At 37.5% G+C, this 27,133-nt stretch overlaps 1 protein-coding gene across 1 annotated transcript in view; it reads right to left on the bottom strand.

Moving 5' to 3' along the window:
* LOC137651855 (uncharacterized) overlaps positions 1–27,133 on the bottom strand; it is a 550,926-nt gene that overhangs the window by 88,209 nt on the left and 435,584 nt on the right. The window contains exon 3 of the mRNA XM_068385073.1: positions 25,999–26,177. Coding sequence (XP_068241174.1) covers positions 25,999–26,177 — 179 coding nt within the window. The remainder of the gene's footprint in view (positions 1–25,998; positions 26,178–27,133) is intronic.

Below are 27,133 nucleotides of genomic sequence, written 5' to 3'. Positions count from 1 at the left end.
GTCGAATTCAGGTGTTTTGTACTTAGAATTGAAATCAACCCATCTTCACTATCGTAGCTAATTGGTAGTTTGTTACTTGGCATTCCATTAATGACACATTTTGCACATTTAGACGTGTTTTTCATATTCAAATAAGCCATATATATTTTTGATACATTGTCTGGATTCTCTTAACGACCTCGGGATCAGAGCCCCAGGCGAAATCACACAAAGACAAGAGCTTGTGACCGGCCGGGAATCGAACCTTGGACGGCAAGCTTGTATAGAAAGTGACTAAACCACTTGGCCACGAAGAAAGATAAAAGTCGATGACAATTCTTCTGTACTTATACCTGTCGAATACAGGTGTTTTGTACTTAGAATTGAAATCAACCCATCTTCACTATCGTACCTAATTGGTAGTTTGTTACTTGGCACTCCATTAATGATAAATTTTGCACATTTAGACGTGTTTTTCATATTCAAATAAGCCATATATATTTTTGATACATTAATGTCTGGATTCTTTTAACGACCTCGGGATCAGAGCCCCTGGCGAAATCACACAAAGACAAGAGCTTGTGACCGGCTGGGAATCGAACCCTGGACGGCAAGCTTGTATAGACAGTAACTAAACCACTTGGCCACGAAATAAGATAAAAGTCGATGACATTTCTTCTGTACCTATACATGTCGAATTCAGGTGTTTTGTACTTAGAATTGAAATCAACCCATCTTCACTATCGTAGCTAATTGGTAGTTTGTTACTTGGCATTCCATTAATGATAAATTTTGCACATTTAGATGTGTTTTCCATATTCAAATAAGCCATATATATTTTTGATACATTAATGTCTGGATTCTCTTAACAACCTCGGGATGAGAGCCTCAGGCGTAATCACACAAACACAAGAGCTTGTGACCGGCCGGGAATCGAACCCTGGACGGCAAGATTGTATAGACAGTGACTAAACCACTTGGCCACGAAGAAAGATAAAAGTCGATGACAATTCTTCTGTACTTATACCTGTCGAATTCAGGTGTTTTGTACTTAGAATTGAAATCAACCCATCTTCACTACCGTAGCTAATTGGTAGTTTCTTACTTGGCACTCCATTAATGATAAATTTTGCACATTTAGACGTGTTTTTTGTATTCAAATAAGCCATATATATTTTGGATACATTAATGTCTGGATTCTCTTAACGACCTCGGGATCAGAGCCCCAGGCGAAATCACACAAAGACAAGAGTTTGTGACCGGCCTGGAATCGAACCCTGGACAGCAAGCTTGTATAGACAGTGACTAAACCCCTTGGCCACGAAGAAAGATAAAAGTCGATGACAATTCTTCTGTACTTACACCTGTCGAATTCAGGTGTTTTGCACTCAGAATTGAAATCAACCCATCTTCACTATCGTAGCTAATTGGTAGTTTGTTACTTGGCATTCCATTAATGATAATTTTTGCACATTTAGACGTGTTTTTGATACTCAAATAAGCCATATATATTTTTGATACAATAATGTCTGGATTCTCTTAACGACCTCGGGATGAGAGCCCCTGGCGAAATCTCACAAAGACAAGAGCTTGCGACCGACCGGGAATCGAACCCTGGACGGCAAGATGTATATAGACAGTGACTAAACCACTTGGACACGAAGAAAGATAAAAGTCCATGACAATTCTTCTGTACTTATACCTGTCGAATTCAGGTGTTTTGTACTTAGAATTGAAATCAACCCATCTTCACAATCGTAGCTAATTGGTAGTTTGTTACTTGGCATTCGATTAATGATAAATTCTGCACATTTAGACGTGTTTTTCATATTCAAATAAGCCATATATATTTTTGATACATTAATGTCTGGATTCTCCTAACGACCTCAGGATGAGAGCCCCAGGCGTAATCACACAAAGACAAGAGCTTGTGACCGGCCGGGAATCGAACCCTGGACGACAAGCTTGTATAGACAGTGACTAAACCACTTGGCCACGAAGAAAGATAAAAGTCCATGACAATTCTTCTGTACTTATACCTGTCGAATTCAGTTGTTTTGTACTTAGAATTGAAATCAACCTATCTTCACTATCGTAGCTAATTGGTAGTTTGTTACTTGGCATTCCATTAATGATAAATTTTGCACATTTAGACGTGTTTTTCGTATTCAAATAAGCCATTAATATTTTTGATACATTAATGTCTGGATTCTCTTAACGACCTCGGGATCAGAGCCCCAGGCGAAATCACACAAAAACAAGAGCTTGTGACCGGCTGGGGATCGAACCCTGGACAGCAAGCTTGTATAGAGAGTGATTAAACCACTTGGCCACGAAGAAAGATAAAAGTCGATGACAATTCTTCTATACTTATACCTGTCGAATTCAGGTGTTTTGTACTTAGAATTGAAATCAACCCATCTTCACTATCGTAGCTAATTGGTAGTTTGTTACTTGGCATTCGATTAATGATAAATTTTGCACATTTAGATGTGTTTTCCATATTCAAATAAGCCATATATATTTTTGATACATTAATGTCTGGATTCTCTTAACAACCTCGGGATGAGAGCCTCAGGCGTAATCACACAAACACAAGAGCTTGTGACCGGCCGGGAATCGAACCCTGGACGGCAAGCTTGTATAGACAGTGACTAAACCACTTGGCCACAAAGAAAGATAAAAGTCGATGACAATTCTTCTGTACTTATACCTGTCGAATTCAGGTGTTTTGTACTTAGAATTGAAATCAACCCATCTTCACTACCGTAGCTAATTGGTAGTTTCTTACTTGGCACTCCATTAATGATAAATTTTGCACATTTAGACGTGTTTTTTGTATTCAAATAAGCCATATATATTTTGGATACATTAATGTCTGGATTCTCTTAACGACCTCGGGATCAGAGCCCCAGGCGAAATCACACAAAGACAAGAGTTTGTGACCGGCCTGGAATCGAACCCTGGACAGCAAGCTTGTATAGACAGTGACTAAACCCCTTGGCCACGAAGAAAGATAAAAGTCGATGACAATTCTTCTGTACTTACACCTGTCGAATTCAGGTGTTTTGCACTCAGAATTGAAATCAACCCATCTTCACTATCGTAGCTAATTGGTAGTTTGTTACTTGGCATTCCATTAATGATAATTTTTGCACATTTAGACGTGTTTTTGATACTCAAATAAGCCATATATATTTTTGATACAATAATGTCTGGATTCTCTTAACGACCTCGGGATGAGAGCCCCTGGCGAAATCTCACAAAGACAAGAGCTTGCGACCGACCGGGAATCGAACCCTGGACGGCAAGATGTATATAGACAGTGACTAAACCACTTGGACACGAAGAAAGATAAAAGTCCATGACAATTCTTCTGTACTTATACCTGTCGAATTCAGGTGTTTTGTACTTAGAATTGAAATCGACCCATCTTCACAATCGTAGCTAATTGGTAGTTTGTTACTTGGCATTCGATTAATGATAAATTCTGCACATTTAGACGTGTTTTTCATATTCAAATAAGCCATATATATTTTTGATACATTAATGTCTGGATTCTCCTAACGACCTCAGGATGAGAGCCCCAGGCGTAATCACACAAAGACAAGAGCTTGTGACCGGCCGGGAATCGAACCCTGGACGACAAGCCTATATAGACAGTGACTAAACCACTTGGCCACGAAGAAAGATAAAAGTCCATGACAATTCTTCTGTACTTATACCTGTCGAATTCACTTGTTTTGTACTTAGAATTGAAATCAACCTATCTTCACTATCGTAGCTAATTGGTAGTTTGTTACTTGGCATTCCATTAATGATAAATTTTGCACATTTAGACGTGTTTTTCGTATTCAAATAAGCCATATATATTTTTGATACATTAATGTCTGGATTCTCTTAACGACCTCGGGATCAGAGCCCCAGGCGAAATCACACAAAAACAAGAGCTTGTGACCGGCTGGGAATCGAACCCTGGACAGCAAGCTTGTATAGACAGTGATTAAACCACTTGGCCACGAAGAAAGATAAAAGTCGATGACAATTCTTCTATACTTATACCTGTCGAATTCAGGTGTTTTGTACTTAGAATTGAAATCAACCCATCTTCACTATCGTAGCTAATTGGTAGTTTGTTACTTGGCATTCCATTAATGACACATTTTGCACATTTAGACGTGTTTTCATATTCAAATAAGCCATATATATTTTTGATACATTAATGTCTGGATTCTCTTAACGACCTCGGGATCAGAGCCCCAGGCGAAATCACACAAAGACAAGAGCTTGTGACCGGCCGGGAATCGAACCTTGGACGGCAAGCTTGTATAGACAGTGACTAAACCACTTGGCCACGAAGAAAGATAAAAGTCGATGACAATTCTTCTGTACTTATACCTGTCGAATACAGGTGTTTTGTACTTAGAATTGAAATCAACCCATCTTCACTATCGTACCTAATTGGTAGTTTGTTACTTGGCACTCCATTAATGATAAATTTTGCACATTTAGACGTGTTTTTCATATTCAAATAAGCCATATATATTTTGGATACATTAATGTCTGGATTCTTTTAACGACCTCGGGATCAGAGCCCCTGGCGAAATCACACAAAGACAAGAGCTTGTGACCGGCTGGGAATCGAACCCTGGACGGCAAGCTTGTATAGACAGTAACTAAACCACTTGGCCACGAAGAAAGATAAAAGTCGATGACATTTCTTCTGTACCTATACATGTCGAATTCAGGTGTTTTGTACTTAGAATTGAAATCAACCCATCTTCACTATCGTAGCTAATTGGTAGTTTGTTACTTGGCATTCGATTAATGATAAATTTTGCATATTTAGATGTGTTTTCCATATTCAAATAAGCCATATATATTTTTGATACATTAATGTCTGGATTCTCTTAACAACCTCGGGATGAGAGCCTCAGGCGTAATCACACAAACACAAGAGCTTGTGACCGGCCGGGAATCGAACCCTGGACGGCAAGCTTGTATAGACAGTGACTAAACCACTCGGCCACAAAGAAAGATAAAAGTCGATGACAATTCTTCTGTACTTATACCTGTCGAATTCAGGTGTTTTGTACTTAGAATTGAAATCAAGCCACCTTCACTACCGTAGCTAATTGGTAGTTTCTTACTTGGCACTCCATTAATGATAAATTTTGCACATTTAGACGTGTTTTTCATATTCAAATAAGCCATATATATATTTCTGATACTTTAATGTCTGTATTCTCTTAACGACCTCGGGATCAGAGCCCCAGGCGAAATCACACAAAGACAAGAGTTTGTGACCGGCCGGGAATCGAACCCTGGACAGCAAGCTTGTATAGACAGTGACTAAACCCCTTGGCCACGAAGAAAGATAAAAGTCGATGACAATTCTTCTGTACTTATACCTGTCAAATTCAGGTGTTTTGTACTTAGAATTGAAATCAACCCATCTTCACTATCGTAGCTAATTGGTAGTTTGTTACTTGGCATTCCATTAATGATAAATTTCGCACATTTAGACGTGTTTTTCATATTCAAATAAGCCATATATATTATTGATACATTAATGTCTGGATTCTCTTAACGACCTCGGGATGAGAGCCCCAGGCGAAATCACACAAAAACAAGAGCTTGTGACCGGCCTGGAATCGAACCATGGACGGCAAGCTTGTATAGACTGTGACTAAACTACTTGGCCACGAAGAAAGATAAAAGTCCATGACAATTCTTCTGTACTTATACCTGTCGAATTCAGGTGTTTTGTACTTAGAATTGAAATCAACCCATCTTCACTATCGTACCTAATTGGTAGTTTGTTACTTGGCATTCCATTAATGATAAATTTTGCACATTTAGACGTGTTTTTCATATTCAAATAAGCCATATATATTTTTTATGCATTTATGTCTGGATTCTCTTAACGACCTCGGGATCAGAGCCCCAGGCGAAATCACACAAAGGCAAGAGCTTGTGACCGGCCGGGAATCGAACCATGGACGGCAAGCTTGTATAGACAGTGACTAAACCACTTGGCCACGAAGAAAGATAAAAGTCCATGACAATTCTTCTGTACTTATACCTGTCGAATTCAGGTGTTTTGTACTTAGAATTGAAATCAACCTATCTTCACTATTGTACCTAATTGGTAGTTTGTTACTTGGCATTCGAATAATGATAAATTCTGCACATTTAGACGTGTTTTTCATATTCAAATAAGCCATATATATTTTTGATACATTAATGACTGGATTCTCTTAACGATCTCGGGATTAGAGCCCCAGGCGAAATCACACAAAGACAAGAGCTTGTGACTGGCCGGGAATCGAACCCTGGATTGCAAGCTTGTATAGACAGTGATTAAACCACTTGGCCACGAAGAAAGATAAAAGTCGATGACAATTTTTCTGTACTTATACCTGTCGAATTCATGTGTTTTGTACTTAGAATTGAAATCAACCCATCTTCACTATCGTAGCTAATTTGTAGTTTGTTACTTGGCATTCTATTAATGATAAATTTTGCTCATTTAGATGTGTTTGAATAAGAAAAACACGTCTAAATGCTCAGGGATACCAAATCTTGCAATCCATCCTGAGAGTAAGGCAGATGTACAAGAGGCGGACGTTGCAGTTTCCATGGGAATGGTTTCAGGCCAACGAGTGGAGCGGTCGATGACGGAAAACAGGTAACAATGTCCTTGTGATGTGGGTAGGGGTCCTACAATGTCGACGTGAATGTGTGCGAAACGACGCTGAGGTTGAGGAAAGGTGCCCACTCCTGAATCCGTGTGTCGATGTACTTTGGAAGTTTGGCAAGAAGTACAGGCGCGGACCCAATCCTTAGCATCCTTAGAAATGCCGTGCCAAATGAACTTTGCCTTCAGCAGCTATGCAGTAGAACGGCACGAGGGATGAGAAAGGCCGTGAATGAAATTAAACACCTGCAGGCGCATGGGAGCAGGAATCCAAGGTTGCGGTCTACCAGTACTGAGGTCACAGAGGGTGGTGGTGTTGGAGTCTTCGAGGGGGAAGTCTTCCCAATGGAGGGACGTGCAGGATGTCCTACATGCTTGATACTCTGGATCCTGTCGTTGGGCTTCAGCCAGGGCATTGTAATCCAATCCCAGTTGAACGGCAGCCGTGTTTCTTGACAGGGCATCGGCAACGGGATTCATTTTCCCAGGGACGTACTGAAGGGTGCAATTGTATTCAGTCACAGCGGAGAGATGTTGGCGTTGCCGGGCGGACCAGGCGTCAGACTGTCGAGTGAAGGCGTGCACCAGAGGCATGTGGTCTGTGCGAATGACAAAGGGCGTACCTTCTAAGAAATGGCGAAAGTGATGGACAGCCAAGTGCACCGCCAGCATTTTGCGATCGAAGGTAGAATAACCCGATTCTGCCTTGGACAGTTTTCTGTTGAAGAAGGCCAATGGGCGGGGCGAGCTGTTGACCACTTGTTCGAGTACTGCACCAATAGCGACGTCGCTGGCATCGGTGGAGAGACGGAGAGGGGCATGTGGGATAGGAAAAGTGAGAGCCGCAGCAGTTGATAGAGCCTTCTTTGCACTGCAGAAGGCCGCTTCTTGAAGGGGACCCCACTTCAGGTCCTTTGGCTTGCCCTTGAGGGAGGCGTAGAGGGAAGCAAGAGTGGCGGTAATGGCTGGCAGAAAACGGTGATAATAGTTGATCATGCCCAAGAATTCCTGCAGAGCTTTGACGGTCGAGGGCGCGGGGAAGTCCTGAACGGCTGCTACCTTCTCAGTGAGGGGATGGACTCCTTCAGGAGTGATGCGGTGCCCTAAGAACGACACTTCGTTTTCTGCCAGCCATTACCGCCACTCTTGCTCCCCTCTACACTTGTCGTACCGGATTACAAGGCCGTTTTGTTGCAGGCAGTCGAGCATGATGCGCAGGTGACGGAGGTGTTCCTCTTTTGAGGAAGAGAACACAAGTATGTCGTCCACATAACATACACAGAAAGGGAGGTTCCCTAAGATGCCATCCGTGAGACGTTGAAACGTGGCCCCAGCATTACGAAGGCCAAAACAGGAAATATTGACGGTGTATGTACCAAACGGAGTGGTGATGGCAGTCTTGGGGATGTCTTCTGGGTTCATAGGCACCTGATAATACCCCTTCAGGAGGTCGAGCGTAGAGAAAACCTTCGCTTTGTGCAGGTAGGAGGTCACGTCGGCAATGTTTGGGAGGGGTAGTGATCCGGTTCTGTTTGCATGTTCAGGCACCTGTAATCCCCGCACGGACGGAGGGAGCCGTCTTTCTTCAGAACGATGTGTAAGGGTGACGACCATGGGCTGGATGCCTTTTGGCAAAGGCCCATTTCCTCCATTTCGGCGAACATCTGTTTGGCGGCTGCCAATCGTTCCGGTGCCAGACGTCTGAATATTGCAAAGACTGGGGGTCCCGTCGTCTTGATATGGTGATAAATACCATGCTTGGCAGGAACCGTGGGGGTTTGGCGAAGTTCTAGACGGAAAACTTCCAGGTACGACGTGAGGAGGTAGGCGTAGGCATCCGTGGGTGCCCTGATGTGGAAAGCGAGGTTAGAGGGGGCGGGTTGAAGAGGTGTCGACAAGTACGAGTCTGCGTTGACCAATTGTAGGTGGGCGACATCGACCAGAAGGTGGAAATGAGAGAGGAAATCCGCACCGAAGATTGGCAATGTGACGTCAGCAACGAGAAACTTCCAATTAAATTTACCATTTCCGAACGATAATGTGAGGTTCTCGTAACCGTAGGTGGGTATTGCAGATCCGTTGGCAGCTACCAAGCGGACGTCGGTAGACGTAGACAGACTACGTTGTGTCCTGAAGAGTTCCCTTGGCAAAAGAGAACGACAAGCACCCGTGTCTACCAAAAATCGCACGCCCGTTCATGTATCTTGTAAAAAGAAAAGATTAGAAACACGGGAGGCCACCGCCACGAGCGATGGCCTACTTACACGTTTTTGGGCCACTGACAATCCTTGGCACATTTCTTCGTGGTTGCCCCGAATCTGAAGTGGTAATAGCAAAACTGTGGCGGATGGGAGGTAGTAAGTGGCTGTAGAAGTCGTTTGTTGGGGCGCGAGCGATTGGTGGGTGGCTTTGTCGCCGCTTCGGCACGTCATGGGGTAGGCATATATGTCCAACAGCATTCACTCAGCTTCGGTTGACGTTGAATAGGCATCCTCTTCGTCAGGGGTGGAGGCGTTGATGGAGGTCTTGAAGTGGCTGTCCATAAGGGCGTCGGCTTTGGTCATCAAGTCCTTTATGGGTAAACTATCGACATCGGGTATGGCAGCGTGTATAGGTCCAGGTAAACGGCGTATCCAAAGGGCACGAAGTAGGTTCACCTCACGAGGAGAGCCGTCTGTGGCAGGTTGCAGGCGAGCGATACTAGTCATTTCCCTGAGGGCAAGCGAAGCCCTTTGGTCCCTCATCGGTTGTTGCGAGAGCTGAAAGAGCTTTGCCATACGGGCGGCTGGCGACGGCGAGTACTGCTGCAGAAGGTATGTTTTGAGGGCGTTATGCGCTATTGGGGTGTCTCCTTGTTCACAAAGCCAGTCGGATATTTCCGGGAAGGTGTCCACAGGTATCGCCGCGATAACATAATCTGCTTTGGTGGTTAAGCGAGTCACGCCCTTGATGCGAAACTGGACTTCTGAGCGCTGAAACCAAGCAAATGCCTCTCCGCTGGCGAACGATGAAAGTTTCAATGGGGCAGCTGCAGCACCAACTTCCGTAGAGTCTGCCATAGTACTGTACCAACCGTGTGTCACACGATCGTACATAGTTCATTTTGTGTATATATTATGCTTGTATCTTCGCTCTTCCCTCGTACTAAAAAGAACCAGAATAAACATGTCTGCTTTTCTCCTCTGTAACAGTGTCTGTTTTTTTAACATGAAATTTCTTGTTGCTTTGAGCTTTTGTATATAAAGGAGAGTGTTCTATAATAAATTTAATCAGTTGCTTTCATCCTGTCTTTGAGTCACAACCTTCTCTCGGCCCATCACATTGGTGACCCCGGAGTGACCAATGTGACGGGCCAAGAGAAGGATGCGTCGGATAACGGGAATGGAGCTGTCTTATTGCAAAAGGACAAGGAAGGAATTCTTAACCCTGTTTGCTTTATGTCATCGAAGCTGAAAAAAAATCAGCGAACCTACTTGACAGCTGAAAAGGAACTACTAGCGTTAGTCACAGCGATAAACAAGTTTGAGGTCTTGGTGAATCAACCTCAAAATCAAGAGATTACAGTGTATTCGGATCATAATTTTTGATATTTTGTGAATAAGATAAAAAATAATAATCAAAGGTTAACTAGGTGGTCATTCTGTTTGCAACCGTATTGTATTAATGTAAAGCATATATTGGGTAAAGATAACGTGGTTGCAGATCATTTATCTTGGGCTGAATTAATGGATTCAGGCCCGGAATAAATGGTCTTTTTTGGGGGAGCTATCTTATGAAGCTGGTCTAGTGTAAATACAGTAGTTTATCCATGTATTTTATTCATGTTTTCATATATGCACTGAAGTGATGAATATCCAGCCCATAAGATATGTTTTTCTCGTGTACACAAGTTTTGTATGTAAATTATGAGAGACTTTCATCGTTGATTTCATTGTATTCTTTATTCAATTCACTATATGTAAAATTTACGTTATTTTTAAGAATGAACTTTTTTATTTCACATATTTTTGTTACGAAGTCTTACGTAAATTGTTTGAGAGAGTTATTTGATCATATGATGTAGGAACAAGGACTTATGTAATGTTATTCTATATTTTTATGAGGTATTGCATTATGTTTGAGAGAAAACATGCAGTTCTTATATGCCACGTGCTTTGGAAGAATCTCAAAAATCCTTGTGTTAGGTTGTATTTTTTTTTTTTATTATTCCGAGGACAAAGGTGGGTGGAACTAGTTGAGAGGGTACGAGTCCGTGAGAGTAATCTTTGGCAACCTTACGCCCTTAGGCCAACGCCCGATGCTTTCAGATCTCGGATCTGGAATATTCTGGAAGTAGCTAAGTCTTATATATGGGCCCCCAGGGCTGCAAAGCAGTTGTAGAAAAGTACCCATTCTGTGAAAGAGCCAAAGTGCCTCCCTCACTCTCTCTCAGTACCTATAGTGTGTCCTCTCCAAAGTGATGCTGTGCCCCAACGTAAATCGTGTTTTGAAATGTAAAAAACAAGTCAAAGGTGATTTTAAGTTTATTGTGTTGGGGTGAGTGTTGGCATTGTGTAAAGTTTTGTAACTGGCCTTGAATTAAGGTGAAAAGTATTTGTACTGTGATCTGGTTATCTATTTTCATTAAGTATCAAACTTAAATATTGTATTCAAATCTAATTTCAAGTGAAACAAGTGAGTGTATAATTTTCATAAATAATATTTTTTTTTGTCTTAGTCTAAGGTTTTATTCAGATTTAATATTTCTAGTCCAGTGATTATATAATTTTCTGAGTATAAATGTTTTGTCTTGTTTTTATGTAGATTCTTTCAAATTGTTGTAAATTATATAGAATATATTGAGTTTTGTAAAGACTATTATTTCAATCATCAGTGTTTATATCATACTCGCTCGTATCCTGTTAAAGAGTCGAAGTAAGAGTTGTTAGAATAATTCTTAATAATAATTACCCAGTGATGTTTTGAGTATTCTTATGACACCTTTGGATATTCAGTGTTTTTTTATATTGCTGCCTGGGAGTTATATAGCTGTCTTAGAGCTTGGGTGTTAATATTTTCAAGTGTAACGGATTTAATGCAAAAACAAACAAGTGAGTTTGGAACTCTAGAGGTTGTATAGCTTGCCAGCCGTAATATATATAATATTATATTTTGGTTCACAAACACGGGATCATCTTACATATATATATATATATATATATATATATATATATATATATATATATATATATATATATATATATATATATATTCTTCAACATTAAATCATCTCCCCTTAATTAAAGGAAGTGGCGCCACCGAAATAATACAACTGTCAAATGACCCTACCGCACTTCAACTTGTAATGTGTGGATGAATGAAAATTTCCTAAAATGTTCCCAGCATCAGCTGCTGGATCCACTATTCGGAACACTCATTAGCACCACGTCGAGCACTGCATGCTTCACCTGTATATTCTGGGTAATCCCACCCGCATTGGACATTTAGGCTATTATTTTCCTTATGTCCTTCAGCCCCCTGTATCCAACACTTTATTATTAATTGCTAAGCTACAACCCTAGTTGGAAAAGCAGGATGCTATAAGCCAAAGGGCTCCAACAGGGAAAACAACTCAGTGAGGAAAGGAAATGAGGATATATACTACAAAAGAAGTTTAAGAATAATAAAAATAAATCTATCATATATAAACGATAAAAACTTCAAAATAAGAGGAAAAGAAATAAGATAGACGTGTGTGCTCGAGTGTATCCTCAAGCAAGAGAACTCTAACCCAACACAGTGGAAGACCATGTTACAGAGGCTATGGCACTACTAAAGACTCGAGAACAATAGTTTTATTTTGGAGTGTCCCTCTCCTAGAAGAGCCGCTTGCCACAGCTAAAGAGTCTCTTCTACCTTTACCAAGAGGAAAGTAGCCACTGAACTATTACATCGCAGTAGTTAACCCCTTGTGAAAAGAATTGTTGTTTGGTAATCTCATTGTTGTCAGGTGTATGAGGACAGAGGAGAATGTGGAAAGAATAGGCCAGACTATTCGGTGTATTTGCAGACAAGGAAAAATAAGCCGTAACCAGAGAGAGGGATCCGATGTGATATTGTCTGGCCAGTCAAAGGGCGCCATAACTCTCTAGCGGTAGTATCACAACGGGTGGCTGGTGCCCTGGCCAACCTACTATCTAGACCTTTCTCTTCTCCCACTTATCACTTCCGAACCATACGCTCTCTTCATCAACGTATTACTGTCCATTTTTTTTTCGTTACATATCAAAGCATATCCAAATACTATGATACATTTTCACCTGGCTAATTTTTACAAGCAAATTCTAAGCGTCTTCTCATACTTCTTGTACCTTTATACTTAAGAGAAGCTGGGGTTCCTTACACTCATAGATATTTTCTTATTTGTGTTCAACATCCTGATTTAACTTGAGAGAGAGAGAGAGAGAGAGAGAGAGAGAGAGAGAGAGAGAGAGAGAGAGAGAGAGAGAGAGAGAGAGAGCAAATCCTAACTTTATACAATATAAAGGGAATCTCTCTTTTACTAGATCAAACGAAAGGATTCGTTTGAATACAATTGCGTTTAGTTTTTCATCATGGTTGAATCATTAACAATTAATAGGAATCGGACGTGTGAAGCATGTGTTACATGAAAGGTCCTTTTGCAAATGAAACTGTTGATTGATCAGGCAAGAAAAACGTACTGACATTTATATATGAATAAAGAAATGAATACATTCTAGGCTATTGACTATGGAAGTAAATAATGAAATAACAAATTAACATATTGTAACATTCCTATGTAAATAAACGAGAAACTGAAAAAGATTTCTAATAAATCCATCCTTGATATTATACCTAAAGGAGAATTCATATTAAATCCATCCTTGACATTACGCGAAAAAGATGATTTGCTATTAAACCCATCTTTGACATTACACGTAAAAGGTAAATTGCTAATAAATCCCGTCTTAACATTACACGTAAAAGGTGAGGAATTATATTCATATTTCTATTTATTTACAAATGAAAAAAAAGAATACGAAGTAAACACATATGTTGCATTTAGAAGAAGGGCCCCTCATCGGAAAATTAGTTTTGTGTTATAACCAAATTTAATATTTTGTATATTCGATTGACTTGTGTTTACTTAACAAGGGAATAGAAAAAAATCCTGCCAAATAGAGGTGAATGCAGCCACTTACGTGGGAGTTAATTCGTGCTGCACCAGAGCATCACTTGCAGTTTGTAGTACTCTGTTATTTATGCTATTTCAGTACTAAGGTCCCCATTCATTTTCTTCTGTATAAGAATTCTCTTCTCTTGGGTTATGCTGAACAACATATTTAGCAAACTTTTATTATTACGAAGGACTTTGAAATCAATAATAATAATAATAATAATAATAATAATAATAATAATAATAATAATAATAATAATAATAATTTTGGAAAAATTATCTTTAATTTCCCTAGCACGAAAAGTGTTTCAATTACCCGTATTGCTCCTAAAAAATACTTTTAATTTAAAGACGGATGTGGGCAAGTTCTCCAGAACTTTACGATATGAATATATTTCAATTGAGCATAAAGCAAAACTAAACATTTTGTCCCCACTGAATGAGTATTACCATCGTTGAAAATGCATTTTATAATAATAATAATAATAATAATAATAATAATAATAATAATAATAATAATAATAATAAAAGAAAAACCGAAGAGTCGTAATTTGGTGGAACAAACTAATCGCATTGTGAATAATAATACCGAAACAGCCAAAGAACATGTATCATAATATAACATGGGCTTCACATTATGGCTGAGCACCATCCGTGGAAATAGCGCATACAAGAGGAGTCTGACCTAAACGACTTACAATCTTCTCTAAAGACTTGAGCCCTGTACAGATTGATTCCTGGGGACACCTATCGATGTATTGATAAACCATTCTATTCCTTTTTTTTTTTTTTTTTTGTGCTAGAGGGATCAAACCTATCCTTGATATCAGCGTTAGGTTGCAGGTTCAAGGAACCTCTAAAAATACTCACAATGAGGCAAGGATAGGTGTTTGTTATTAGTTATGATACAGCCTCAAGAATGAAGTATTATAAATCATAAAAGGTTATTATTATTATTATTATTATTATTATTATTATTATTATTATTATTATTATTATTATTATTTCTAGCGAACACGTATTCCCAGAAATAAAATCATTAAGGGTAAATGGAGCCCCTATTAAAAGTTTTGTTCATTTTCCAGCGAAAAGACATGCACAAACATACATGGACTTCCCCGTGTGACAATTAAAAATCAAATGCATTACATGGCCACTAATAAAGAGAGAAGGTGGAGTCTGAGAAATGTAAGAGGCTATGAAGGTACAGATATTGATAGTGATCAGCAGCTCCTCCTAGCCACACTGAAATTAAAACTAAAAGCACTCAACAGAAATCTCGATAGAATACCTATGTTTGATACAACTGAGCTTCTATAAGAAAACGACAGAGAAATATTTGTAATTGACTGTAGGAATCGATTTGCAGTCTTTGAGACTTCAAGAGACGAAAAGCAGACAATTAATGAAGAATGTTGTAATATTAAAAACATATATCAGTCAGTTGGTAGTGAAGTTCTAAGACACGCAGCTACAAGGAGAAAGCCAAGGATATCAAATGATACTTGGGATACTATAAAAAGGAGACAAAGACAGTAATTGACTGTTGAACGTTTTCGAGGAAGTAATGAAAATTACAAGGTAGAGCGTGGTAAGTATTTCAGTAGTGATAGTGAGGTAAAAAAAAAAGTCAGGAATGGCTGGAGAGAATATATAACAGGAAACAGATGAGGCTGACAAAGCTATGAATTCAAGGAGTGGCTATGGTGTACGAATAGCTCACAAAATTACTAACGAAATCTCTACGGGGTAAAGAAGCATATACCCATAAAAAAGAGAGATGGGATTATTATAATAACAGAGAACTAAGAAAGGCAACGTTGGATGGAACACTTTAGTGAGGCCAAGAATAGAAGATATGAAAGGAATAATTTGACTGATATACCTGAAGGTGAGGAAGACCTTGATGTACCCATGAATGAATTCAGTGTGTTTGCAGTCGAAGCTATCCTTAAAAACTCAAAAGATAGAAAGCCACTGGATACAACGGAATAACTGTTGAGATGATATTGGCCGAAAATTAAGTGACTACCAGAGTGATTACAAAATTATTTTGTAGAATGTGGCGTGAAGAGGCAAAATGAAAAAAGATCTGACTTATTGCAATAATTACAGAGGCATCACACATATGTCAGTTGTCATGAAAATACATAGTATCCTTATTCTAACGAGACTAGAGAGAAAGATTGATGAAAAGCTGAGAGATGAACAAGCAGGATTTCGAAAAGGTAAAAGCTGTACTAACCAAATTTTTATTTTAAGACATGATGTACAACAATGTGTAGAAGATAGAAATTCAGTTATGAGACATTTATGGACTATGAAAAAGCCTTTGATAGTGTGCAACGGCCAATTTTGTGCAGAGTCCTGCGTTATTATAGAGTTCCTCTTATATATTATTATTATTATTATTACTTACTAAGCTACAACCCTAGTTGGAAAAGCAGTATGCTATAAGCCCAGGGGCTCCAACAGGGAAAATAGCTCAGTGCGGAAAGGAAAAAAGGAAAATAAAATATTCTAAGAAGAGTAACAACAATAAATATCTCCTATATAAACTATAAAAACTTTAACAAAACAAGAGGAAGAGAAATAAGATAGGAGAGTGTGCTCGAGTGTACCCTCAAGCAAGAGAACTCTAACCCAAGACAGTGAAAGGCCATGGTACAGAGGCTATGGCACTACCCAAGACTAGAGAACAGTGGTTTGATTTTGGAGTGTCCTTCTCCTAGAAGAGCTGCTTACCATAGCTAAAGAGTCTCTTCTACCCTTACCAAGAGGAAAGTGGCACTGAACAATTACAGTGCAGTAACCCCTTGGGTGATGAAGAATTGTTTGGTAATCTGTGTTGTCAGGTGTATGAGGATAGAGGAGAATATGTAAAGAATATGCCAGACTATTCAGTGTGTATGTAGGCAAAGGGAAAATGAACCGTAACCAGAGAGGAGGATCCAATGTAGTACTGTCTGGCCAGTCAAAAGACCCCATAACTCTCTAGCGGTAGTATCTCAACGGGTGGCTGGTGCCCTGGCCAACCTACTACCTCAAATTTGATTAAATTAATTCATGAGCATAGTAAGTGCAAAGTTAATGTTAGTGGAGTCCTATCAAATGAATTTCCAGTGAACAGTGGAGTACTCCGTCAGAATGCGTTGTCATATACGCTGTTTACCATTCTCATGGATTTTGTAATGCATAGAACAGTTTCGGATGGTGGAGAAGGATTGGATTGGATTGGTAATAAGAAATTAGCTGACCTAGAGTATGCTGATGACGCCGCAATCCTTATTAGAAGAACACCACAGGATTAGTAGTAATGCTTGCATACCAGAATGCATGAAATATCACAGGATGATGGGTTCAAGATAAGTAGAAGAAAGACAGAAAAGATGAGAACGGAATTTGCAACTGAAGATGTAATATCATTGGAAGAAAAAATGGAATAATGAGATACTTAGGAACTATGATCTCAAATACACGGTCTTTAGAATATTAATGAAAGTTTGAAAAAAGGAAATCAGACAATGGCTAGGTTAAGTAAAATTTGGAAACCAAATCGCTTGAAATTATATACAAAAATCAGGCTATATATCAGTTAAGTGAGGTCGGTGTTACTGTATGGACATGGGTCGTGGTGTGACAATGAAATGATATCCAACAGATTTTGTAGATCTGAGAACAAAACAATCAGAAGAATATTGGGACCTAAATAGCAGGACATGATTAGAAATGAAACTATAAGAGAGATTACTCGAGTGTCATGTGTGGATAAGATTATGGTGAGGGGTAGATGGAGATAGTTTGGGCATGCTCTTTGCACTCCTCAAAAGAGATTAGTTCACCAAACTTTCTACTAGGCTCCACAAGGCACTGAAAGAGTGAGAAGACCAAGGCCTCCGTGGCTGAGGTCTATGAAGAGTAATGTAGGAGATGATGAATGGAGACGTATTGATTTAAAAGCTCAATATAGAGACAACTAGCGAAATCTAATCGAGGCGTCAATAGGCGTCGAAGATGATGGTTAAAAATTAAATTTACTTAACAAATAAAAAGTATTACACAATTATTCTCTAATAGATTAATTAGTAGAATGTAAATAGCATTAATAATCAAATAAACGAGTGGATAAATAAATGTGGCATAGGGGAATCTTGTTAAATGTAAACACTATACACTTATCCCCTCAACAAATCTGAAGATGGGGAGAACAATTTTAGGCTTAGGAGGGCCATAGGCCTACCTAACATTATACGCCATAGTTGTAGGATAAGATTGTGCCACACACCTCATACAGAAATGCCAAGAGTATATTATCAAATTTACTTATTTATTGTTCCTTGGATAATAATAATAATAATAATAAAAATATCACTTTCAATAAGATCATAATTCAATTGCTAACATTATATTAGCCTTAGTGTTAAGTGATGGTTATGTACATCGTAATTAATGGTTATAAACAATATTGTCATGGAAGTATTATCATTATCAAAAGTTCAGAAAAGGAATTTAATAGCATTACCATTAAGAATTTAGTAACCCATATCGTAAATAATCCCTATAAGATTTTTAGGAGAGAAAAAAATAGAAATATTTAAAAATGGAACGTTTTTCTATCCGCAAAGAATACAGAAGAAATTGAAAATGCGTTCCGAAAAGAGAAACGCTTTGGAAGATATATAAGCAAACAAAGTTATTCAAATCTTACATAGTAACAAATAAAAAGAGAAATGAAAGTAAGATCATTTCCAAATAGCGAAAAAAGGAATCACGTTGATCACAGTCAGACACGAAAAGGAGGGAAAGTCTTTATAGATGAACAAACCAAAATGTCTGGAACGTGACTTTCCCCTGTAAGCCTCATTATCAACCACTTGTTCTGTCTCCTGGGGAAGAGGAGATGCTTTCATTATTCATAAGTACACAAGTTATGCATGCGTGCGCGAGCATGCGAGTGCAAGTCTCTCTCTCTCTCTCTTTCTCTCTCTCTCTCTCTCTCTCTCTCTCTCTCTCTCTCTCTCTCTCTCTCTCTCAACAAACAAGCATGAGCAAACCTCCTATTTAAAAGCTAGAAATATAAATACTCTCTCATACAAACACACAAGCACTCATAATTTTATATCCAAAAATAAGTTGTACAAGCGGTGTCCGACACGGCACACTCCGAGATTCATCGCGTGCACCTTCACGAAAAAGTACAATTGCTCTAAATGCTTTTGTAGAGTTGCAGTATCAGTCAGTAATAAAAAACGAGTGGGAATCTGAACTTGCTGAAATCACGTGATGTAGAATTTGACATTTCAAACGCTCTCAACGCCTGCTCCTCAAAATTCACGAAGAAATTTAGGTAGTACACAAGGGAAACCAGGGTGCTATCTCATAACCTCATCTCTCTCTCTCTCTCTCTCTCTCTCTCTCTCTCTCTCTCTCTCTCTCCAATAAAGAAATATAAAAGATGATTCACATATAAATATACACCAACATACATAAATATGTAAATATATGTGTTTATGTATGTATATATATGTATGTATATATATATATATATATATATATATATATATATATATATATATATATATATATATATATATATATATATAAGGATGAAGAGGACAGCAAGAAGACTTCGGATCATCTTACATTTATTCTACACCAACGTTTCGGGAATCCATTCCCATCATCAGGGCTACATAAAACACGAAATTATGTTTACATTAGAAATTAATGATACATTTTTTGCTTAAAATTGCTTTCCTAAAAAAAAAAATTAAAAAAACGGTTAAAGAATAAAAATACAGAAACCTAGACGGTATATAAAAACATGTGGCTAACTGAGGTGCTTTACAATTATGATAATAAAAACACTTGTGATTAAAAAACCCATTAAATCTTGGCAAACTTTTCAGGTTCAAAGACACCCTCCCGGAGTTGATGGGGTCCTTCGTTGTTTACAAGTATACTTGTCCAAAATGTAATTCTGGAAACTATATCGGGTCTACCCCACGATTACTGAAGGTCCGCATCAATTCCCATAGGGGTGTCAGACATCGCACTGGTTCCATATTAAAATCCCAAGAATTTTCCTCAATAAGGAATCACCCAAACTCATGTAAAACTCATATCCAATACAACCATTTCAAAATTCTTTCCCAAACATCCGATTGCCTTTCGCTCCTTCTCTTGGAATCTCTTTACATCAAGAAAGTGTCTCCTTCCTTAAATAATCAAACCACCTCCACATCATTACATATTGCCTAACTGCCATTACCTATGATCCCTTGTTGATCTATTTTGTTTTGTTCGTAGTTGAAGCATTTTCTTCAAGTATTTTCTCAAATAATCTTATAGTTTTCAGCCACATCTCTTGACAGTAAGTTCGACCATTCATTTATATATATGTATATTTTTGTTTTTTTACATTCTATTTTGATCACAAGTGTTTTTATTATCATAATTGTAAAGCACCCCAGTTAGCCACGTTTTTATATACCGTCTAGGTTTCTGTATTTCTAATCTTTTAACCGTTTTTTAATTTATTTCTTTTTATACCAAAGCAATTTTAAGCAAAAAATGTATCATTAATTTCTAATGTAAACATAATTTCGTGTTTTATGTAGCCCTGATGATGGGAATGGATTCCCGAAACGTAAATATGTAAGATGATCCGAAGTCTACTTGCTGTTCTCTTCATCCTTAAACTTAAGCTTGCCAGAAGCGAAAATCTTACTAGTTATATATATATATATATATATATATATATATATATATATATATATATATATATATATATATATATATGTATATACTACAATATATATATATATATATATATATATATATATATTATATATATGCGCATGTGTGTAAGTCTAACCTTTAAAATTTTATTATTATGATATTAAATAATTTTTTTATGTTTCAAGTAGCTTGGGGTTGCGCTATCTACCTTTTTCATATTTACAGCTTTGACAGAATCGCCTTGAAACCGTTTTAGAAATTTACCTGATATCTTGCAACTGGAATAATGCTTCGTAATGGAATTTGGGGATCAATTGGTGTTCATGTTATTGATTAAGTACTACTTCCACGGTGTTTCCCAAGCATCAGTATTGATTATCTAAGTAATAGATTGCAGAGTTGTTGATAGCCACCATAGAGAGTATAGAAATGTATTATCTGGTGGTCCTAAGGCAGGAGTTCTCAACCTTTTCCCGTCAAGTAGCCCTTGAGTTATAAGACCATTTATTCGAACCCTCAGTAATCAGACGTCGAACAAAATGTAATTTAGTGACTAACTCTCAATATACAATTGTAAAACAAAGAATATTATCAAATAATTCAAATTTTGATGACCTTATTCAAATGAAACATTGATATCCCATTTGTTTTAGAATAATACTACACAGACAGGTGTGAAACAATATTTCCATTATCAACCAATGCTTGGCATCAGTATGAAGGGTGTTTCTATTTGTTACAAACAAGTTTCTCAATTCTAGGAGCATTATTAGACAGGCAGAATCACGGGTCATGTTCCACACTAAGCCGTGATGGATGTTTAGTTTTCAAGTTCAACAGCATTAAAAATCCTTGCTGACAAAGTTAAGCACTAGAGAACATCAGCAAAGATCAGAACTATATCAAATACAATAGGGTAAATCTCATAATTTCAAATCAGAGCTTAGTCAAAGAAAATGCTTCAAATACATTTTGTGCAAAACAATCGTTCATCAACTCTAAGAATTCTTGCAAGTTATCTGGGAGAAGGTGCAGATCCACAATGAATGGGTTTCTAATCAATTTTGATTCCAGTTTCCTTTTTTCTCTCTCTCTCTCAGCATATTCAAATATTTTTTCATCAGCCATATAAGTACCCCAAGAAATCTACTTTTTAACCCCTAGGGGTTCATGAACCCCAGATTGAGAACCCCTGGACCTAAGGGTAGTGTTATTGGCTCATTACTTTTCATACTATATAAACATATGTGGCTTGGCCTAGAAAACACGCTCGTTGCATATAGAGATGAATGCAGAGATCTAAGTACAATTAGCAGTGTGGTGCAAATTATGGAACATGAAGATGAACCCCAAGAAAACTCAAAGTATGATTATGAGTAGGTCGAGGACAGTGGCTCCTCAACATTCATATGTCTACATTGATATTTCTTTAATTTCATACATCATCATCATCATCATCTCCTACGTCTAACGTCTATTGACACCAAGTTTATAGTTGCCTCTATCTTGAGCTTTGAAATCAATACTTCTCCATTCATCATCTCTTACTTCGCCCTTCATAGTCCTCAGCCATGTAGGCTGAGACTTCCAATTCTTTAAGTACCTTGGGGAGCCCAGTTAAAATTTTGGTGAACTAATCTCTCTTTGGGGGTGCAAAAAGCATGCCCAAACCATGTCCATCTAACCCCCCACCATGATCTCATCCACATGTGGCACTCGAGTAATCTCTCTTATAGTTTCATTTCTAATCATGTCCTGCCCTTCAACTCGTAATATTCTTCTGAGGGCTTTGTTCTCAAATCTACAAAATCTGTTGGATATCGCCTCATTGTCACATCATGACTTATGTCCTTACAGTAACACTGATCTCACTAAACTGATATATAGCCTGATTTTTACATGTAATTTCCTGCGATCTGATGTCCAAATTCTACTTAACCTAGCCATGATCTGATTTTCTTTTTTTTAAATCTTTCATTAAACTCTAATTCTAAAGACCCTCTATTAGAGATTATAGTTCTAAAATATCTAAATGATTCTACCTCATTATTCTTTTCTCCTTCCAGTGATATTTCATCTTCCATTGCATATTCTATTTATCTTCTATCCATCTTGAGCCCAACCTCATGTGATATTTCATGCATTCTGGTAAGCAAGCATGGCAAATCCTGTGATGTTCTGCTAATAAAGAAAGCATCATCCGCATAAGCTAGGTCCACTAATTTCCTGTTACCAATCCAGTCCAATCCTTCTCCACTAATCCGAAACTGTTCTATACATTACAAAATCCATCAGGATGATAAACAACGTAGATGAAAACACATTCTCACGGCGTACTCCATTATTAACTGGAAACTCATTTGATAGGACACCATTAACATTAACTTTGCACTTGCTACGCTCATGGACAGAATTAATAAAATTTACAAAATTAAGAGGAACTCTATAATAAGACAGGACTCTCCACATAATTGGCCGGTGCACACTATCAAAGGTTTTTTCATAGTCCAAAAGTGCCATCAAAACTGGATTTCTTTATTCAACGCATTGCTGTACAACGTCTTAAGATAAATATTTGGTCAGTACAACGTCTACCTTTTGTAAATCCTGCTTGTTCATCTCTCAGCTTTCATCAATCTTTATCTCTAGTCTCCTTAGAATAAGCATATCATATATTTTCATGACAACTGATGTAAGTGGGATGCCTCTGTAATTACTGCCAACAGTAAGATCACTTTTTTTTTCCATTCTTACCAACACTCCTAGTTCCCATTCATCATGTTTTGCCTCTTCACGCCACATTCTACAAAATAATCTTGTAAGTAGTCTGGGAGTCACTTCATTTCCGGCCAGTATCATCTCAGCAGTTATTCCATCGTTTTCAGGTGCTTTCCATCTCTTGATCTTAAATGATAGCTTCGACTTCAAACTAAGTGATTTCATTTATGGGCGCAGCAAGGTCTTATTCACCTTCCGGTATATCAATAAAATTATTCCCTTTATATCTCCTCTTCATGACCTCGCTAAAGTGTTGCATCCTACGTTGCCTTTCTTCATCTTCTGTTGTTATTACAGATCCATCCCTCTTTTTGAAGAGTATATGCTTCTTTTTCTTTGCCCCTATAGAGATTTCATTAATAATTTCATGAGCAATTCTAACGTCATAGCCACTTCCTGAATTCGTAACTTTGTAGGCTTCATCTGCTTTCCTCTCTAAATATTCTATCCGGTTATTCTTGGCTTTTCTTTAGACTTCACTATCAATACTGGAATACGTAGCATGCTCTACCTTGTAATTTTCATTACTACCTCGAAAACTTTCAACAATGACTTTCTGTCTTTGTTTCCTTTATATAGTATCCCAAGTATCACTTGATATCCATGGCTTTCTCCTTGTAACTGCGTGTACCAAAACTTCACTACTAACTGGCTAATATGTTTTTAATATCACAACATTCTTCGTTAATTGTGTTTTTTGTCTCTCAAAGTCTCTAAGACTTCAACTCGATTCCTAAATTTAATTGCAAACTCCATACAATTCCTTTAAAACTTAAGTCGTGATTTTTAATCAAAAAATTACTTTTGCGAGACATATTCGGTATGTTTCTTTTTTCATTGCACAATAATATGGCTTATTGAGAAAGTCCTTAAGATTTTTAGTAATCAATCTATCCTGAGAAAATGTTTCAATTCTTTCATTTTGCCTTGTTTCGAGTATTTTTCTCCTGACTGGACTTCAGCTGATAATTCTCATCTGAATTTGTTTGACAAAAACTTGCGGCCTATTAAATTTCTTATTCATGATCTTTATATTAATCCCCGGCACCCTTGTTTCGGATAGTTTTTTATCTATGTTGTAGAAGAATTTCATAATTCTAGCCATCCTTTGCATTCATATCTCCCCAGATTGTACTATCCTATCTTGCCCGCGGTACTATGTATGCAGTTAACTTTAACAGTCTTGCCTCCTTTATCATGAGGTTCAACACTACATAGTATTCTAGAAGTATTAGTTCATCTGACCTGATCGTAGAATGATATTCCTAATCGGGCAGTTGAATCGGTGGAACTTCAGAAGTTCAAACTTGTAGCGAATGTTTTTATGTTGAACAGGCTAACATAAGTCTTTCTTTATAGTCTAAATTTGACATATATATTTCAACGTTGTTTCTGATCTTAACATATATTTTTTATCAATTACTTCTCCTTTATAGTTTGCCTATTTGCTATTTCCTTTCTTCAACGGGCTATTTACCCTTCTAGGGTTGTAGCTTATCTAGTAATAATAATAATAATGTACATATATATATATACAGTATAAGATATATATATATATATATATATATATATATATATATATATATGTATATATAAATATATATATATATATATATATATATATATATATATATATATATATATATATACGTGCGCGTTCATATATAAATCTTTAGTCTTTTCAGATGACAAATACATCAGAATCATTTTCAAATGAACAGAGTGTACAAGTCTGTTCATTTTAAACGAATCAATGAATAACATTGTGGCAAACGTCTTCTTGTTGGAATGATAGGAAATGGCCACCAAGTTAGATGAATCTTGACACTCTCGAAATTGTTGTCAGGCCGTGAATCGAATGCTTGTATCACAATTGAATGATTGATCTATCGAATTACAAACTGAAATTCGAGTGTCCCCCGCCAGCCACCGAAATATTGTTACATAATTTGTTCATGGTGTATTGAGCCTAAAGCAACAGAATAATAGGGTGACAACTTTTATTTTCAATACATTTTCACTTTTGTTTTTTGGATGTCATTACAAAGATCTATTTCCTTTTGTTTTGTTTTATGCCAACTAAGGATTCCCTTATACAGACAATTTAGATACTTTAAATGTAAACATTAGTTCACAAAACAAACACTGTACTGTAGTGTTAACGCATATAAAGAATGTTCCTCTGCTTTCAATCACATATATTCCCTAAAAAATTTAACATCCTCGTATAAAAAGAGGGAATGTCTGTCACAAATAATACAAAAAGTCTCTTAAGCCGTATATCGTTTTTTTTTTTTTTTTTTTTTTTTTTTTTTTTAAAGGACTGTATAAACTTGATTCGGTCTCCATAAAAACAATAGAATAAAGGTCCTTGTGATATCAAGATCAAACATTCCACAGCTTTACTGAGTTATAATGTAAATGATATAGTTGACTTTTTATTACTAATTCCCCCAAAACAACTACACCATACTTGACCTTTCATGTTAGAAAAACTGGAATGAAAATCTAGAGAGAGAAGACATTGGTGGAGTGCAGCAGAGGTCGCGTTAACGAAGAGGAATACTTCACCGTGGTATGAGGACGTAGGTTGAAGAGGCAACATGAACTTACAAACACTTACCACAGCAGCAGGGACGTAGGTGGGGATGGTCTCGAAATACTGAAGCGAAGAAGTGTAGGACCTGAGCACGAAGTAGATAATGAGGTAGAATGTGCCAAGCAACACCGCTGAGCATCCGCATGTCCCGCACAGCAGGACATACTTGCGGTTCCAACTCTTCCACCAAGGCCGCGACCGGTCTGCAAATAGAACGACAGGAACCCAGTTACTTTTCATGCCCTTCAATAACAGAGGAAGGCGCAATATTAACGGACTGAGGAACAAAGTTTATTTTGATACATTTTGATATTAAAGCAATGAGTTACATAAACAAGTAGTCGTCAAAGCGGTCGGAAAGGAAGCAGAATTAGCAGACATGATGGAATACAGATTTTCGGTCTTTAAAATTCAGAAGGGCAGAGTTTTTATTTCAAATATCATTTGTTACTGTAAAAAGACATGACATTAATAATGTCATTTACGCAAGAGAAATCTATTCTAGAGCTAGTGGAGCTGGAAGGATTCCAGCCGACATTATTTATTGTGATATACTGGTCATCGATGCATAGAAACATTCATTCTTTTTGATTATCAGATTCAGACCTTACGGGATTCAAAGTCATGGAAGGTCAGAAAATGAGAGGGAGACGAGATTTTTTGACTTTAAGGATATCATAGGGAAAATAAGCCATCCTGATATTATCAGTTATAATCACACACAAAAAGGAAGATGTATCTGGAATTAGATCTGACAAAACTGAATTATCAGAGAAAAGGATATATTTTGACAACAGGAAATCTTCCAGGATGGATAAAACCTTACTGATTTTAGCACTAAAACGTCCCTGATAAGCGACCTGGTACTGATTCAGTAATAACCGATACAATATATGGTAGATATATCCTATGTATCATGAATATGCCTCGAAAAAATGAACGAGGCCAACTAAATGTGAAAAGAAAATCACAATTTACTTCAAATGAGTAATAAGACCAAACATCAGTCCACATGAAAAGATTCTGTTTTTATTATTAAAGAAAAACATGAAAACTAAGCATAGTAACAATATACCCTATTAGAGTGAGAAAACATTACCTATACGATGCCGGTTTACATTTAATCATGAAAATAATAAAAATCAATCAATATAAATAT

This window comes from Palaemon carinicauda, chromosome 13 (genome assembly GCF_036898095.1).
Source record: "Palaemon carinicauda isolate YSFRI2023 chromosome 13, ASM3689809v2, whole genome shotgun sequence".
NCBI lineage: Eukaryota > Metazoa > Arthropoda > Malacostraca > Decapoda > Palaemonidae > Palaemon > Palaemon carinicauda.
Note: the sequence above shows the minus strand (reverse complement) of the source record. Positions and strands in the feature narration are given on the sequence as shown.